Source organism: Lutra lutra, chromosome 8 (genome assembly GCF_902655055.1).
Source record: "Lutra lutra chromosome 8, mLutLut1.2, whole genome shotgun sequence".
In the NCBI taxonomy this organism is placed as follows: Eukaryota; Metazoa; Chordata; class Mammalia; order Carnivora; family Mustelidae; genus Lutra; species Lutra lutra.
The window spans coordinates 97,194,929-97,212,063 of NC_062285.1; the positions used below are offsets into that span (position 1 = coordinate 97,194,929).

Below are 17,135 nucleotides of genomic sequence, written 5' to 3' on the forward strand. Positions count from 1 at the left end.
TCGCCTAATGACCTCTGGGATTGTGGTGTTGCCCTAACAAACATGATTTAAAGTAGGGTCTGGAAGCCTGGGTCACTTATTGCTTCTGGTTTTTCACAGGAAAAACCATTCTTTTCAGAGTTAGCATAGGTTAGATATTACGAAAGTGCAGCTTTGAGCTAGGAAACGCATGCCTGAGTCAGGCAGCCTGCTAGTCACCCGTGTACCTTGAATAATGTACAGGGTGTCTGGTTTTTCCATTTCCTGCTGCCAGCTCTGTTCTCTGGCTGTGGTGAAGTCCGCAAGGCAGCAACGTGAGAGAGCGCTACTGTCTAGTATTCTGTTACCAGAACTCTATTCACTGGTGCCTCCTCCTATCCAAAATGCCATGATAATTTAACTCAAGATCACTTTGAAAAGTTGAGTGTTCCTACAATTCATATTCGGAATGAATACTAAAAAATATTAAATTATACTTAGTATATAGATTGGGTGTCATGTTAGTCACCAAATTTTTATTTTATAAAAGTGATTGCTTTCCAGATTTGATTGCTGTCTTCTAGCCATAAATTTTAGATAAAGAGAATGCCCTATTCTAGAAGTATGCTGGTCATACAGGGGTTACTCTAGCAACAATGAGAATAGGGAGAATGGTAATACGGTAAATCATTCTACCCCTCCCCCAAACTAGAAATATCTCTTTGATACTATTTCGATCTAACCCCAAATGCAGAAGTGAAAATGAATGCAGTTTTGAATCTATTTAATTAACGTTTAAACCAACCAAGAGAAAAAAACCGAGCTTCAGATATGGTGATGTTGTTTGAATCAGGGAGTTTTTGAAACGTTCACATGACACATTTCCTGCCCCTAAGATTCTGTAGGTATATGCCTTAGACGCGTATCTATGGTCGGACAGAGGGCAGACCAGCTCACATTCTCCCAAAAAGCCAGATGTGTCCTCTTAGGCCATAGCCTGGGTCTGTTTTTTTGAGCTCCAGAATAAAGGGAGAAAAATTTGACAACTGAACAATGTTATAAGAGCAGACTGCGTTACACAGAGAACTGCAAATTGCATTGAGCAAATGCAGGTTAATTTTGAGGCCTAAGAATCATTCCTCCCAAGAGCTGAGATTAATGTAAGGGCAAATGTAGGAGGCGTGGACTAGATGAGTTTCCAGCTTCCAGGAAGGCTTCAGAGACCAAGCTTGTCAGAATTCTCCTTAGGGAGGGTATGATGGGCAAGACCCAGGAATGGTTCACCTGGGTTGTCAATCAAAACAGCTTTAGAAATATATTATGGTCCTGTCGTGTAGATTGATCAATTTCATGGAAATTAAGGTTTACTCCAAAGACAGATTTATTTCCCAGGTCTTTGGTTTTGGGGAGCATTCTGCCATGGAGTTCCTTCAGATTCTCCTTGTTAATGACTAGGTTTTCATTCAGCTCCACTTTCCTTCTAAAACACATAATTAAACCTGGTTTGGAGTGCTGTGTTGTAAGCAGGAGGGATGATTACTTTTGTCTGCCTTTCAAAGACGCGCCGGGGTTTCCTAGTTTTGAAAACGAATACATTATTCCAGTTTCTTTTCCAGAAGAATAAAAACGTGCATGTCCCCAAGAAATGCCCCCTTACTGCCCTGCAAACTGCACTGTCCTAATGAGAAACCAACAAACAAGGACAGGGAAAGCAAAAGAAATTATACAGCTGCAAGGATAGGGAGGGATGCGCATAGAGCAGAGCCATCCCAGGGCCCAGCTTGCCCTTTTCCACAAACCTTCCTTCCCTCACCGCCCCCCCCACCACACACATCTGTCTTCTGGAGTTTAGATGAATTTTTATTTACCCAAAGCAATCAGTATGTGGAGCAATGTCCATTTCACCCCGTGGTTTGGATTCAACTTTTGTTAACTCTGAAAGGGGTAACTTGACCAGGAATATATGGGACAAAGAATCCCCCGGAGAGTAAAACAGAGATTCCTGGGTCCTCCCTCCACAGCTTCTGATTCAATAGTTTAGATATACATCTCGAACAAGTTTCCAGGAGAGGCTGCTGACCTTCAGACCACACTTGGAGTAGCACTGATAGGGAGAATTTCTAGTCCCATTTTCCACATCCCTTTTAACAGGAACAAAGATTTATTTGCTATGAATTGTCTTCCTCAACTCAAGCTTTCCTAGTATGCTCTTTGCTGCTTTAGAAGCCCAACAACGGTGAAGCAAAGAAATTCCAGCTTTCCATTCCAAACTTAGAACAGCCTCAAGTTACTACTATTCATTGCTGTTTCCTTTTCCAAGCACCTGCAGAGGGCGCCATTTACACTTTACTCAGCGAATGGAGCTTCCCTCACAGAATTCGTGCATCTCTCTAGGTGTGTTGGTGATGAGAGCAGATTAAATGATTACAGGCCGATTTGGGAGACACTGTAGATTCGATTCCAGACCACCGCAACAAAGCAAGTCGAACTTCATTTATTTCATCAACTAAGTTGATGTCCTATTTTAAATCCTTTGCTCTCACTGCAACAGTCTTCACGGAATCTTTTAACAGGAGTAGATTCTATCTCAAGAAACCACTTTCTCTGCTCATCCCTAAGAAACAAGTCCTCTTCCATGAAAGTTTTTCCGTAAGATGGTAGCAATTCAGTCCCATCTTCAGGCTCCACTTTTGATGGTAGTTCTCTTCCTATTTCCACCACATCTGCAGTTTTCTCCCTCTGCTAAAGCCTTGAACCTCTCGAAGTCCTCTATGAGGGTTGGAATCAACTTCTTCCAAACTCCTGTTAGTGTGGATTTTCCCACCTTTTCCCACGAATCAGGAATGTTCTTAATGACATCTAGAATGCTAAATCCTTTACAGGTTTTCAGCTTAATTTGCCCAGATCCATCAGAGAAATCACTGTCGATGGCAGCTATAGCCTAATGAAACATATTTCTTAAATAATAAGACTTGAAAGCCAAAATGACTCCTTGATCCACAGGCTGTAGAACAGATGTTGTGTGAACAGGCATGAAAGCAACATTAATCTCATTGTACATCTCCATCAGACCTCTTGGGTGACCGGGTGTGTTATCAATGAGCAGTTTTATATATGTGTGTGTGTGTATAAATTTTTTTTAAGATGCAGGAGAATTTTTTATTTTAAAAAGATTTATTTGAGGGACAGCTGGGTGGCTTAGTTGGTTAAGCATCTGCCTTCGGCTCAAGTCATGATCCCAGGGTCCTGGGTTCAAGTCCCTCATTGGGCTCCTTGCTCAGTGGAGAACCTGCTTCTGCTTCTGCCTCTGCCATCCACTCCTCCTATTCGTGCTCTCTCTTTCTCTCTGTCGTTCCCTCTCTCTCTCTCTGACAAATAAATAAATCTGTAGTTTAAAAATATATATATTTATTTGAGAGAAAGAAAGAGAGTGCAGGGGGAAGGAGGGGTAGAAGGAAAGGGACAGAGAGACTCTCAAGCATATTCCCTGCTGAGTGTGGAGATCAATCTCCAGACCCTGAGATCACGTCCTGAGCCGAAATCAGGAATTGGATGCTTAGCTGACTGAGCTGCCCAGGTGCTCTGAACAGTCATATTTTGAAAGAAATCTTTCCTGAGTTGTAAGTCTTAACAGCGGACTTAAAACATTGAATAAACCATGTTATAAACAGATATGCTATCATCTAGGTTTTGTTCCATTTACAGAGCCCAGGCAGACTAGATTTAGCATAAATTCTTAAGGGCCTGAAGCTTTTCAGAATGGTCTGTGAACACTGACTTCAACTTAGAGTCAGCCTGTCCTTTGAATCTTTGAAGCCAGGCATTGACTTCTGTCTAGGTATGAAAGTTCTAGATGGCTTCCTCTTCCAATAGAACCCTGTTTCACCTACATTAAAAAATCTGTCGTTTAGGGTGCCTGAGTGACTCAGTCAGTTAAGTATCCAACTCTTGATTTTGGCTCAGGTCTCTCTCTCGTGCTCTCTCAAATAGATAAATAAATAAATAAATCGTTTAAAAAAAAATCTGTTGTTTAGTGTAGCCACCTTCATGGTTGATCTAGAGCTTCTGGATAACTCCAGAAGCTTCTACAGCAGCCCTTGCTGCTTCACCTTGCCCTTTCGTGTTATACATATGACATCTTTCCTTAAACCTCATGAACCCTGCTAGTTTCAGACTTTTCTTCTGCAGTTCCCTTACCTCTCAGGCTTCATGGAATTGAAGAGAGGGAGGGCCCTCCTCTGGAGAAGGCTCTGGCTGAAGGCAATGTGGTGGTTGGTTTGATCTTCTGTCCATACCATTCAAACTTTCTCCATGTTAGCAGCAAGGCTGGGTCACTTTCCTACCATTTGTGTGTTCTCTGGAGAAGCACTTTTAATGTCCTTGGCCTTCACAACTTGGCTGTCTGGCACAAGAGGCCTGGCTTTCCGCCTGTCTCGGCTTTCAACGTGCCTTTCTCACTAAGCCTCATCCTTTCCAGCCTTTGATTTAAAGTGAGAGACATGTGTCTCTTCCTCTCACTTCAGGACTGAGATGCCATTATAAGGTTGTTAATTGGCTTAATTTTAATGTTGTTGGTCTCAAAGAATAGTGAGGCCCCAGGAGAGAGAGAGGTGGGGAAATGGCTCATTGGTGGAACAGTTAGACTAATACGCAGACCGTTTATCGATGAAGTTCTGCCGTCTTATATGGGCATGGTTTGTGGCTCTGCAAATTATGATGATAACATCAAAGATCACTGATCACAGATTACCACAACAAATGTAATAATGAAGAAGTCTGAAATACTGTGAGAATTACCAAATTTGTGGCAGAGACGTGAGATGAGCAGATGCTGTGGCATCAGTAGTTGGTGGTACAGCAGACTTGCTCGATGCAGTCTTGCTACAAACCTGCAACTTGTTAAAAAAAAAAAAAAGTACTATTTGGGAAGTACAGTAAAGTAAAGCTCAATAAAAGGAGATATGTCTGTTGGACAGTAGTTGCTATGCACAGCAGTGTGTTAAGGACAGTTTGAGACTATCATCCTCATTTTTGCAAAGTATTCATATATACATGGTTTCGGTAAGTTCCCATAACACTATGAGATAGTCAAGAAGTCATTATTATTTTTAAGCTTCAAAGAAGAAAAGCTGGTACAGAAACGTTAAGTGACTGCCCCAAGATCACACAGCCAGTTTGTATCATAACACAGATTAAACCGTTCAGGTCTTCCTTAAGTATATAGGGCTGTGGGATAAATAATGAAAGTATTTTAGAGATTTTAATTCATTTTGAGGTTTGATATCAATGAACCACTCTTGGACCACATGGGAACACCACTTCATAATTCCAGAAAGAGGTAGTACATTACAGTTTGCTTTGACCCATTAAGATTATGGATACCAGAGAAGGGAAAAAAGTTCAGAGACTTTATAACATTTCCCATTACTGATGAGACAGACGCCTCCATAGGTCTATACATTTTAAAAAATTGCAGATCTGGGGCTGCCTGGGTGGCTCAGTGGGTTAAGCCTCTGCCTTCAGCTCAGGTCCTGATCTCAGGGTTCTGGGATCGAGTGCCACATCAGGCTCTCTGCTAGGCAGGGAGCCTGCTTCCTCCTCTCTCTCTCTCTCTGCTTGTGATCTCTCTCTGTCAAATAAATAAAATCTTTAAAAAAAAAAAATTGCAGATCTGTGACCCTTTCCAAGATGACTTGAACGTATTTTAGGGATCTGAGTTTTCATCTGGTGAAAGCTATGTGAGATTGTTGTAATTGTTCCAAAAAAGTAAGTCTAGTTACATCTGCTGTTTAACGTGATATGAAGTTTATGATAATAATTATCCCAAAGCTCATTAAGAAAAAAAATCCATCACTGTCTGTTTTGTTTCCTTGAAGTGGCTCATTATGTTCAGAGTAGAGCAAAATGCATCAGCATTTATATGGTATACCTTTGGATTTAGTTGATTGCTTTCAATAAAAGGATTTGAGTCAAAGCAAATTTGCCATTCACTAGCGAGGGGACTCTGGGGACCTTGTATCAAAGCACTTTGTTTAAGTGAATTCACACAAAACAATGTTCAAAGTCGTTACTTTCTATTCTTTTACTGCTTTTGTCTATCAAATGTCAAAGGTTGAGTCTTCTAAGCAGTTCGGGGTTCAAATAGGCAAAAGTGAAAAAGTTGAAGACACCTAAAAGTTCTTTCACGGAACCTAAGCTAAGAAATAAACTTTGTGGGTTTTTTTAAATTATTATTTTGAAATGGGTAGCACATGCTTACGGTAAAAACATCCCAACAATACAAAGTGTGTATGTTAAGTAGTGAATCTGCTTCCCAGACCAATTTCTACATCTCCCGGTTCCTGTTCTTGAAGAAAAAACCATTGCTGTTGGTGTCTTGAGTATTCTCCAGAGTTAATCTATGCATATTCAGGTCCTGAGTTCACAATGTCTCCTGCACTATCCAGAAAGGTAGTGTGAAGACATTGCAAGAGTGTTAACCTTTTAGATGGTCAGGGTCTATAGTGTTTGTCTGAATTTGTGACAGCTTACCCCAAACACAGAAAAATCAGATTTAGAACAATAGGTCATAATTTTAAAAACAAATTAATTTTTTTGTGAGGATTTGGAGGGATTCAGATATCCTTACTTAAAGATATTTGGAAATATATTCAGCAGCCACAGGAGGTGGGGATGAAGGAAGCCAATAGAGTGAAAAATTCTTCAGCAGAGAATTTTAGTTAAGAGTAAAATCTCCAGAACTTTGTCTGGTTCTCATGGTTTCACTTGGATTCTCTTTGAAGACTGCATTTGGTCTGGGCTATATTTTATTTTAGTTTATTTATTTGAGAGAGAGGAAGCAGAGGGAGAAGAAGAGAGAAGCAGAAACCCTGCTGAGCAAGGAGCCAGACACCAGGCTCAATCCCAGGACCCTGGAATCATGATCTGAGCTGAAGGCAGATCTTAACTGACTGAGCCACCCAGGTGCCCTCCACCAGGGTTACTTCTAATAGGAAAAGTTAGACTCATTCTTTAATGATTAAAGGAGCTATAAGGCCAGCTCCAGAATTTACGAGCTTTGTGGCCTTGGGCAATTTGTTGCTCTTTTCTGAGGCTTCTGGATAACTGCAAAATGAGGCTGATGGTACAGATCTCATAGAATGGGGGTGTGGACTAGCTCAAACAAATGTAGCTGTTGTCATTCTTCCTTCTGTGTCATCTGTGTTTAGGGAATAGTTGAGGTGTATTAAATGTACTATTGTTTGCTTGTCAGTTGAGTATGAAATCATAAAAAAGTGTTTTGAAGCTATAAAAGGGTTAGCTAAATGCAAACTATTTTTATGTATCTGGACTTTCCTAAGCTTAGAATGTCTTCTGATGTAAGGTTCTGGTTTTAAATCATTTTTCTTATTATCACTGAAAAGAAGGTCATTTGGGGTTCCCTTCTTCCTTATCATCCACGCACTGTAACTGACACATTCTCATTTCCAGATAGTTGCAATAGAGCCTGGACGTCCCAAGCCATGGCATTCTGAGCTCCTGCTCGAGGGGAGCCGAGAAGTCGGGGGGCCCTCCTGGCTCTCCAGGGGCCACAGTTGTTTGGGTATGTCAGGATCCCACCCAACGTAGGGTTCTCAGGTGAAAGACTTAGATAACGTTCTGTCTTCCTTTGCTTTGAGGAATAAAACAATCATCTATTCCCGCTACTCTAACTTTAATTGTAACATATTTATGTATTTTTTCCAGGCCTCTAACCCAGGGCAGTTTGAAAATGACAGTGATACATTATGGCAGCGAGGACAAGTTCCAGAATCTGTCATTTGTCATAGTCGAGTGGGAATAAATACAGACGCCCCAGATGAAGCCCTGGTCGTCTGTGGCAACATGAAGGTGATGGGGACGATTATGCATCCCTCTGACAGCCGCGCGAAACAGAACATCCAGGAGGTGAGCACGGGGCTGGCCTCGGGCACCTCCTCAGACACCTCCTCAGACACCTGAGGCAAGTGAGCCCGGAGCTCCTGGACGATGACACGCCTTGCAAAGGGCATGTCTACATGTCTCCCGTTGGTGTGAGACAAACACAGGGCTTAACAGTTGTGAGTGTGGGAGCTGACAGGCATTTCTGCTGGGACTGGAACGTGCTTCCTACCCAGGAGAATGGAGCCCACCTGACAGGAGCGGTGGGCAATGACAGCCTGGCAGGGCTTCACAAGCAGGACGTCTCTGAGTTACTGGCCATGGGCCACTGCCCTTCCTACCATGCACTGTCAGCTGCTAGAGCTTGCCTTTTCCTTTGCCATCTCCAGATGTCCATCTCCCTGTTCATCTTCCAGACACTGTCTCAGTCCAGTTCCTGCCCAGATTTCTCCTGAGCCTCCCAGCGTCTTCCTCCCAGAGTCCCTGGCAGCCATCGTCTTCCCTACTCGCATCTTTCTCTGAGTTGCCGTTAGAGGAACTGCTCCTCCCCTTCTTCCCTCCAACTAGGTCAATCCCATCACCTAAGGCTCCAGGCCCAGACCTTCTCCTATCCGTGGAGAGGGAGTTGCCTCGTGGAAATCAGAAATCAGGCTAGGAAATCGGGAGGTGCTTCTCGACTTTGGGCTCATCCCAGCAACATGGCCCTGTAAGACAGCTCCACCCAAACACACTGCCTTCATCTAGAAGGTGGAAATGGAGCCACTCCGCTGGATCCTACCAAGTCTTTTATAGTTTTTTAACGAGTTGAGATAAGGATCATCTTGGAAAGCCACAACTGCTGTGAAAACCCAAGAGATTAGGATTAAGATGCTTATCCCTGAGCCAGACCACACTCAGTTCTAGCTCACCCACCACTGAATTCTGTTTCTCCTTCATTGCTTCTACCACGTCCCCACCGTCTCACACGCCCTGCTTCTTCGGTAAGCATGTTTGAGGCTATGGCAGAATTGTGTTTTTGAACCTCCTTTCCTTAGTCTTTTTTTAGTTAGTAGGAGACACAATCTGTAAATCATTGGCCAGTCTTCCAGACTGCATTCCTTTCCCAGTGCAAATGTGCACTGGTTTTTCTAAACCGGCCAAGGAATGTCCTCCTTTGCTGAGTGGATTCCAAAGAATAGTTGTAATTGTAGACTTTTATTCTGATTGCAAAGCTGTGGTTCATGTTAGAAGAGCTGTGACCTACTGCCGGATGGGAACTCTTAGGGCTAGAAAGTTCTCACATACATTTCCCGATCCCAGTCCTAGATATTGTGCTTTTGACTTTTAGAGACAGATAAACTGTCTGCGTTTCAGATCACACCAACTCAAACTTAATTTTGCAATGGGCTGTACAATTCCCTGCCAGGTCTTATCTAAATGCAAATGGAAGACGAAAAGTGGGGAGGACCCCACAACCCCTCCTGCTACTACCAGGCCACCACCCAGAATTCACTTACCAAACATCTTGGTTTGAAGAAAACATGCTGTTTTAACATAACCAGCTTCCCTAGAACTTCTCAAACCTCTTCTAGACAGCCTTCTCACATAAATCAAATGTCACCCCAGTCCGGGCTGTAAATGTGGAATTCCTGTATTCCCATCCTGCTTTGTGGCAACACGATGGGATAAAGAGAAGCCCACGCTCTGGAGGAAGGCCAGAGTTTTAGTCCTGATTCTGGCAACCACTGGCCCAGGAACCTTGGCACAGACATGTTCTATGCCTCTGTTGATTCTCCTGTGAACAGGGAGAGCTCATATTCAATTTACTTGTGTTAAAGCACATCTTAGCTCACACACATGAAGCATTCTTTAGCTGTACAGATAGATATTACCATTTTTTGCTTGTATAAGATGCAAATGATATGTAAGTCATTTATTAAATTATTTCCTATTAATATATTTGTTCTTAATAGGTCTATCCACATTTATGAAATGTAGCTTTCTAGAAATCTTACCCTAGAGGCCCCTTTTAGGCACACAGTTTTGAGCAATGGAATGCAGAGAGGGCCTGAAGTGCCCCGTGGCTGAATATGGACAGGCCCATCAGGGGACCTTCCTCAAAATACTCAAAATATCCACAGCCCCTCACTGATCAATGGGCTGCTTACAACCAGGTGCAGTCACTAGAAAAGGGAAGATTCCTTACGTCACCATACCTCTTCACCTTCCCCCTTTAAATATGGCCCCCACCCACTGCCTCGTGGCAGACAGCCTGTCCCTCCCTGTCTTGCCTGCAACTCCCTTGTGGTGTGTTCGGTAAATTTCTACCACCTTTCTTCTGCTTCGGATGAATCCTTTCGCTGTCCATGCTGCTAGCTTCCACTCAGTTGGGTTGCCCTACATTTGGGGGCTCCCGTATGATTGGGAGAGACACCACACTTATCAATCCTATTCACCATTCCAGGCAAGAGAGATGATGGTAATGACGATGGGGCTGACAGATATGTGAACTTCATCCTCACTTCCCCCAACTCAGTTTTTCCAACTTTTAAAAACAGCCATTCCATTCTGAGAAGTGGACCCTGGGTTGATCTGATTACAAGCCCAGGACTGGAGGCAATTTCTCATCCTTTAAGGGTACATGGTCACCAGAGCTGGCTTCTGGATGAGCTGTTGCAAAACTCAGTGGCCACACACATTGCCGAGGGCAGCAATTGGGAAAAATGATCAGAAGTTGCTGCCTTGCCCTGCTCTGCGCCTCCTCTGGAGATCTCTGCGCTCATCTGGACACACAGCCAAGAGAGAGACGATACAGCAGATGTGATGGAAACCTGTGACGTGGAAGGAGTGAGAAAATGAGGTCGGACTAAGTGGGGAGCAGCTTCACTTACCCAGACATTGTGTTTCCTGATGGGACTATAGAAGGAAATGCAGCTCTTACAACAGAAACAGAGAAATCAGGGTGGAGCCAATAGGCTGAAAAACAAAGGAACGTGAAAAACGTGAAAAACGTCAAGGTCAATGCCTGAAAAAAAGTGAGGAAGTTGAAAGTTGAATGCATCAGTCAAATTCTGTGATGACTGCTAAAAACAAGGCTGTGAACGATTCAAAAATAAAAGCCAGGAAAGAAATCAGTTAAGATGAAATGCTCCGACAACCTTTTCCCCAAACGCATCAGCCGTGTGGTAGAGACAAAAATGTAGAGTTGGAAAAAGTCAGCCATGCGAAGTCTCCCCTTGAGGCCATGAGCCAGATGCAGGAGTTCCGTAGCTTGAGGTGAGACGGTGTACTCCAGCTGCTCCAGATAGGAGCCTGGGCGGCTGGGCTGTGGCCAGATGACAGATAATGAGATCTCCCTCCCTGAACAGACTGGAGTCCCAGAGACAAGAATGCCTTTTCTGTGGTGCAGTTCTTTAAGTAACGTCAGAGAAGCCTTGGGTGTGATGCGGGTGTGATGCCCCAAGACAATGATGGCCATTTGCTTTCAGTGTCAAAACTTTCCAAAACTGCCACGCGCAAGCAAGATCGAATCAGACCCCTGAACTCAGCTTCTAGGGTCTGAACTCAGCTTCTAGCTTCTTACTCACCACATGTTGATGAGCAAGGTGTGCTGTTAAGTGCTGATCAGCGTTTGGTTCCTGGAGCAGGATTCCCAGAAGGCACAGCCCCTGCCTCCTGGGCTTTCCCTCTTTCCTTGAAGGGTTTGGGTGCAGCTACACATCAGACACACTGCTAGGCCCTGCAGAGGTCCTGAGATGAAGGAGCTGTGGGCTTTATCCTTGAAAATAGAACTTTTTAAAAACTTTTTAAAATTTAAACTCCAAGTAGGAAATACTCATTGACTCTCCAGTGCCTGGGATAACACATCGGGCACACAGTAGCTGTTCCTTAAATATTTGCTGAATGACCTGTCCCTCTCCCTCCCCCTCTGCACCCCCCCTCCGCCACCAACCTTGCACTCTCTCTCTTAAATAAATAAATAAATAAATAAATAAATAAATAAATAAAATCTTTTTAAAAAGTAAATATCTGTTGAATGAATGAAGGAGCTCACAGTGTTAGCGGTGTGAGAGCTCCTTCCCGGCATGGTGGCAAGGGCTTCCCTTCTCAGGCCTTAATCCTTATGGTGTGTAGTAACGCCCACCTCTGCCCTCGATGTGCAGGCATCATTCTGGGATCTTTGCCCTTGGGACTCCTCTCATGGAGTTCTTTCTGCCTGGCATCCCTGTCTTGGTCTCACCCTTTCCATCCCTTCTCCCTGCCTTGCCTCTTTCCCTAACTCCTATCTTAAATTCCTTTTTATTAGACTTATTTATCAAATAATTTATTTAACAAATGTAGTTGAACATCAACTACATGCAACAGATTGTACTGGAAACTGGTAATATGGGGCGCCTGGGTGGCTCAGTCTTCAAGCGTCTGCCTTTGGGTCAGGTCATGATCCTGGGGTCCTGGGATCGAGCTCCGCGTTGGACTCTGCTCAGTGGGAAGCCGGCTTCTCCCTCTCCCTCTCGCCCTGCTTGTAGTCTCTCTTTCTCTGTCTGTCTCTCTGTCAAATAAAATCTTAAAAAAGAAAGAAAGGAAGAAAGAAAAAGAAAAAGAAGGAAAGAAAGAAAGAGAGAGAGAAAGAAAGAAAGAAAGAAAGAAAGAGAGAAAGAGAAATAAGAGAAACTGGTAATATGGTGATGAACAGAAAACCATGGCCCTAAATATGTCTTGTCCCTCATGGGGTATATATCCTATAGGGAAGACAGGTAATAAAGGTGAAACAGCTAGTAGCCTGGTGATAACTTTGATCAGTGCTATGCAGGAAAACAGCAGCTCCTGTTAGCACAGAAGGCAAAGGGACCCTTTCTAGTATTGGAAATCAAGAAGTGCTTCCTTGGTGAAGGGATGTTTATGTTGGGGGAGAAGGTAGGAGTGGAAAGGAAGAGATTTTGAGACAGGGAAAATGCCCCAAGCCAAGGGCCAGAAGAGAAAGGAGCAGAATTTGTTTGAGAAGCAAAATAAGGCAAGATGTCGGTGGGGCTTCACCATTTCTAGGAAGCCTTCCTTTATGCTCCCCTAGGAATATTTTAGGGACCTCCTTGGAACTGCCATAATTCTCTATTCATAATTCCACTATCACTCTGCATTTCTCACATTGTAGTATAATCATATATGATGAGTCTGCTTTCCTGTCTAGACGACAAACATTTTTTTAATGTTCATTTAATAAGTGTAAATTTTAGGAAACTTGGAATGTGGAATCCCATAGAAAGAGTATGATACAAGGTCAAGACAATCAGAAAATCTATTTATTTATTTTTAATTTATTTTAAAAATTTCTTAATTTTTATTTTGCTTATTCCTTATTTGATTACAATCAACACATAATGTGACATTAGTTTCGCGTGTGCAACATACTGATTCAACAACTCTATACGCTAAGTCCAGCACAAGTAGAGGCACCATCCAGTGCTGTTACAGCTCCATTGACTGTATTTCCTGTGCTACACATTTTCTTCCCATGGCTTCTTCATTCCGTAACTGGAAGCCTGTATCTCCCACTTCCCTTCACCCATTTGCCCATCCCCTCCCCGCCTCCCCTCTGGCAGGGATCACTTTGTTCTCTGTATTTATAGGTTTGACTCTGCCTTTTTAGCAACTTTTTTTTTTAAAGATTTTATTTATTTATTTGACAGAGAGAGATCACAAGTAGACGGAGAGGCAGGCAGAGAGAGAGAGAGAGAGAGAGGGAAGCAGGCACCCCGCTGAGCAGAGAGCCTGATGCAGGACTCAATCCCAGGACCCTGAGAACATGATCTGAGCCGAAGGCAGCGGCTTAATCCACTGAGCCACCCAGGCGCCCCTTTAGCAACATTTTTAATGGCTGAGTAATATTACATTATATGAATATACTACATCTTCTTTATCCATTCATCTATGCTTGAACACTTGAGTTGCTTCTTTATCTTGGCTTTCGTAAATAATGCTACAATAAATATAGGGTGCATATATCTTTGTGAATTGGTGTTTTCATTTTCTTTGGGTACTCAGTAGTGGAATTATTTGGTCATATGGTATTTCTATTTTTAACATCTTGAGGAAACTCCATACTGTTTTTCACAATGGTTGTACCATTTTAGAGTCCCACCAACACTGCACATTTTAGCCAACTCTTGCTATATCTTGTCTTCTTGATTCTAGCCATTCAGGAAGGTGATATCTCACTGTGGTTTTGATTTCCATTTCCCTATTGATTAGTGACATTGAACATCTTTTCATGTGTCTGTCGGCTATTCAGATGTGTTCTTTGGGAAAATGTCTTTTCAGGTCCTCTGCCCATTTTTAATCAGATTATTTGTATTTTGGTGTTCATTTGTATAACTTCTTTTATATTTTGGATATTAATCCCTTATTAGATATATATCATTTGCAAATATCTTCAAATATCTTGCCTTTTTGTTTTGTTGATGGTTTCCTTTGCTGTCCCAAAGCTTTTTATTTTGATATAGTCCTAAGAGTTTATTTTTGCTTTTGTTTCCCTTGCCTTAGGAGACATATCTAGAAAAATGTTGGTATGGCTGATGTCAGAAAAATTACTACCTATGCTCTCTTCTAGGAGCTTTATGGTTTCAGTCTCACAATTAGAAGAGCACAAACTTTTAAAAGGCAATCATTTTTTTAAAATGCCAACACTTAGTGTAGTGCATGGTATGTTGAAGGTAATTAGTAAATGTTAGTTGAATAAAATAATGAGTGAATGAATTGAACCAAGCTTTGGATTATAGCAGGTATCAAAATAACAGCACACTCAAAATTATACTTCCCAAGAAGAACCTAAGGTGAATTTTTCCCATTTAGCCAGTTAAGTGTCAAGCCACCACCTTTTATAATTAGCCAAACTAATGAAGGACAGGGAGCTTTTAATGATATTGGAGGAGCTTTCCCACTCACCCAACAGAGTGGGTCAAGGGAGGAGTTGAGGGCCATATCAGGGGTTTTCATATAACAAGAAAAATGAAGCATTTCAGTTACTCTAACACATGGATGAATGTCCAGGCAGTATAATTTTAATTGCCAAGAGACTACTGGTTTTGTAATTGTTATATCCTAAAAGAAAATTATATCCTGAAAGAAAAAGGGCTGCCAGCATTTTACTTAAAGAATAAGGTCATTAAAAAAAAAATAGGTTCTGCTAGTACCATGAATTCATTAAAAAAAAAAAACAAAAAACTCAAAAGAGAATCCTTTGAATCAAACACATTTGGCTTTAGGAAAAATTCACCCTATTGTCTATTGTCATATTGCTGGGACCAGGTGACATTGTTTTGAGGAATTTGCAGTGAAAGTTGGGAATACCTTTAGTCACTCTCAAGAGCAGTGAACTCAGAGGAGCATATACCTTCCCTGCCCAGAGTGGTCTGGGGGAGAAGCTGTCTGCAGGAGAGGAAAGTCTGGATCTCAGAAGGCCTCCCGGGTGGGCATTACAGGGACCTGAGGAAATTTTCTCCAGCAGAGTGTCCAAAAGGAATTCAACGATACAGGATATATCCATTCCTAAAGGTTTTTTGTTTTTTTTTTTGTTTGTTTGTTTGTTTTTTATTTTCACTAAGACTTTTCGATTTATAAATACAAGGTTGGCCTGTGTTTATTTGGAGTTCGTATTGTATGTCATTGGGAAATGATCCCTTGCACTTGTGAATAGTGACTGCTTCTCTCCCAAGTCATCTGTCTCCATTCTCGGAAGGAGAATTCAAATTTCCTATCTAAACAGGAAGTATCTAAGTGGCTGAAATCTTCTCTTCCTGAATTAAATTAGGTTGACACAAATGAACAGCTAAGACGGATAACCCAAATGAGGGTCGTGGAATACGACTACAGACCTGAATTCGCGTCTTCAATGGGGATAAACGGCGCCCATCAAACAGGTAGGTGCACAAAATCCCTTTTTAATTTTGTGCTGTTGACTCTTGAAAGCTTAATTCCCTCTTTATCTGGTGGTTGTGTGCCGTGGCACTGATTTCCTCTGTGAGATCCACACTCACCAGAATGGTAAATGTGAGAGAAATGTCTGTGTCACCTGTACTCGACATTCCCACCCCTAGTCCTGCACCCACCGTCCAGGTGGAATATTTTGAATACGTTGTTTTTCACTGGAGCCATCTTGCTCATAGGATGAGGGCTCAGGGGCGATGGCAGCTCCAACTGTAAGAGGGGCAGCATTGGGCAGACCTGGGAGAGGGAGAGGTGGTTGCGTAGGCGGGTCTAGGTCAGAGAAGGGGCAAAGTGGTATTTATACTCCAACCCAGGAATCCTAAAGAAACAGGGACCATTTAGGTGGCAAATCCTCCTGCAGGAAAAGAGGAAGTTAAGCTAATGCCCCACTCTTTCTTCTATATACAGGGATTTTAAGGTATTTACCCACTCCTCCCAACATTCGGCCCAGAGTCCCAAGGAAAAGTGAAGAAAATGACACCCCTACTTTTAATCCTATAGTGGTTATGGGCTCAAAATTCCTCCTTTGCTTCAAATGTATCATAGATCAAAGCAAAAGCTGAAAAGGGATAATAAGCATCTACTTGCAAAGATGTCCTGGGGGGCTGTCAGCGGTCCATTTTGATGTAGACCTGGGAGGATTTTCTCCAGAAAGCTCTTTTCCTGACTAAACGTGTTGGAGTGTTTGTGTCTAGGGATGATTGCTCAGGAGGTCCGAGAAATCCTGCCTCGGGCCGTCAGAGAGGTTGGTGATGTCACCTGTGAAAATGGAGAGACTCTGCGGAACTTCCTCATGGTCGATAAGGTAACTAGGAATCACTCTGCCTCTGGAGCGACAACCCCACAGGGGATCGCCTTTCTGTGGCCTCACAATAACCTGAAACCTTCACTAGGAAACAAGAAAGCTTCGCCAAGCTGTGTGGTAATTCCTATCAGCCGTGCCACCTGGGCATAAGGTACCGGAAAGAAGCCCCCTAAGGGAAAAAGAAGAAGGAATACGCAGCGGTGACTTTGGCCAAGTCCACGTACCAGCAGTGCCTGGCATCCTGTGGACTAGTGACAACAAGCTGTGACCAGGTTTATCTTAAAAAAATGGAACTAGAACTTCGGAAAGGACAATTTATCTCACCGAATACAATTTAGGTTATCATGAAAATAGAATGATGAGATTCGGAGAATGACTGAAGATGGAAAGAAGGGGCGGTTTTTCTTTGCGAGCACAGTTTCTCAACAAAATTGAATGTTCCGCTTTCAGAGGACAATCATAAAGTGGGTCACTTTGGCAAAGATAGTCACGAGCCTCCTCATTTTTCCCAAGG

At 42.7% G+C, this 17,135-nt stretch overlaps 1 protein-coding gene across 3 annotated transcripts in view; it reads left to right on the forward strand.

Annotated features, from left to right (window-relative positions):
• Positions 1 to 17,135, forward strand: part of MYRFL (myelin regulatory factor like) — a 118,639-nt gene that overhangs the window by 62,823 nt on the left and 38,681 nt on the right. For all 3 annotated transcript variants that reach the window (XM_047742192.1, XM_047742194.1, XM_047742193.1), the window contains 3 exons: positions 7,684 to 7,884; positions 15,641 to 15,749; positions 16,512 to 16,621. In XM_047742192.1, the coding sequence (XP_047598148.1) occupies positions 7,684 to 7,884; positions 15,641 to 15,749; positions 16,512 to 16,621 (420 nt within the window). The remainder of the gene's footprint in view (positions 1 to 7,683; positions 7,885 to 15,640; positions 15,750 to 16,511; positions 16,622 to 17,135) is intronic.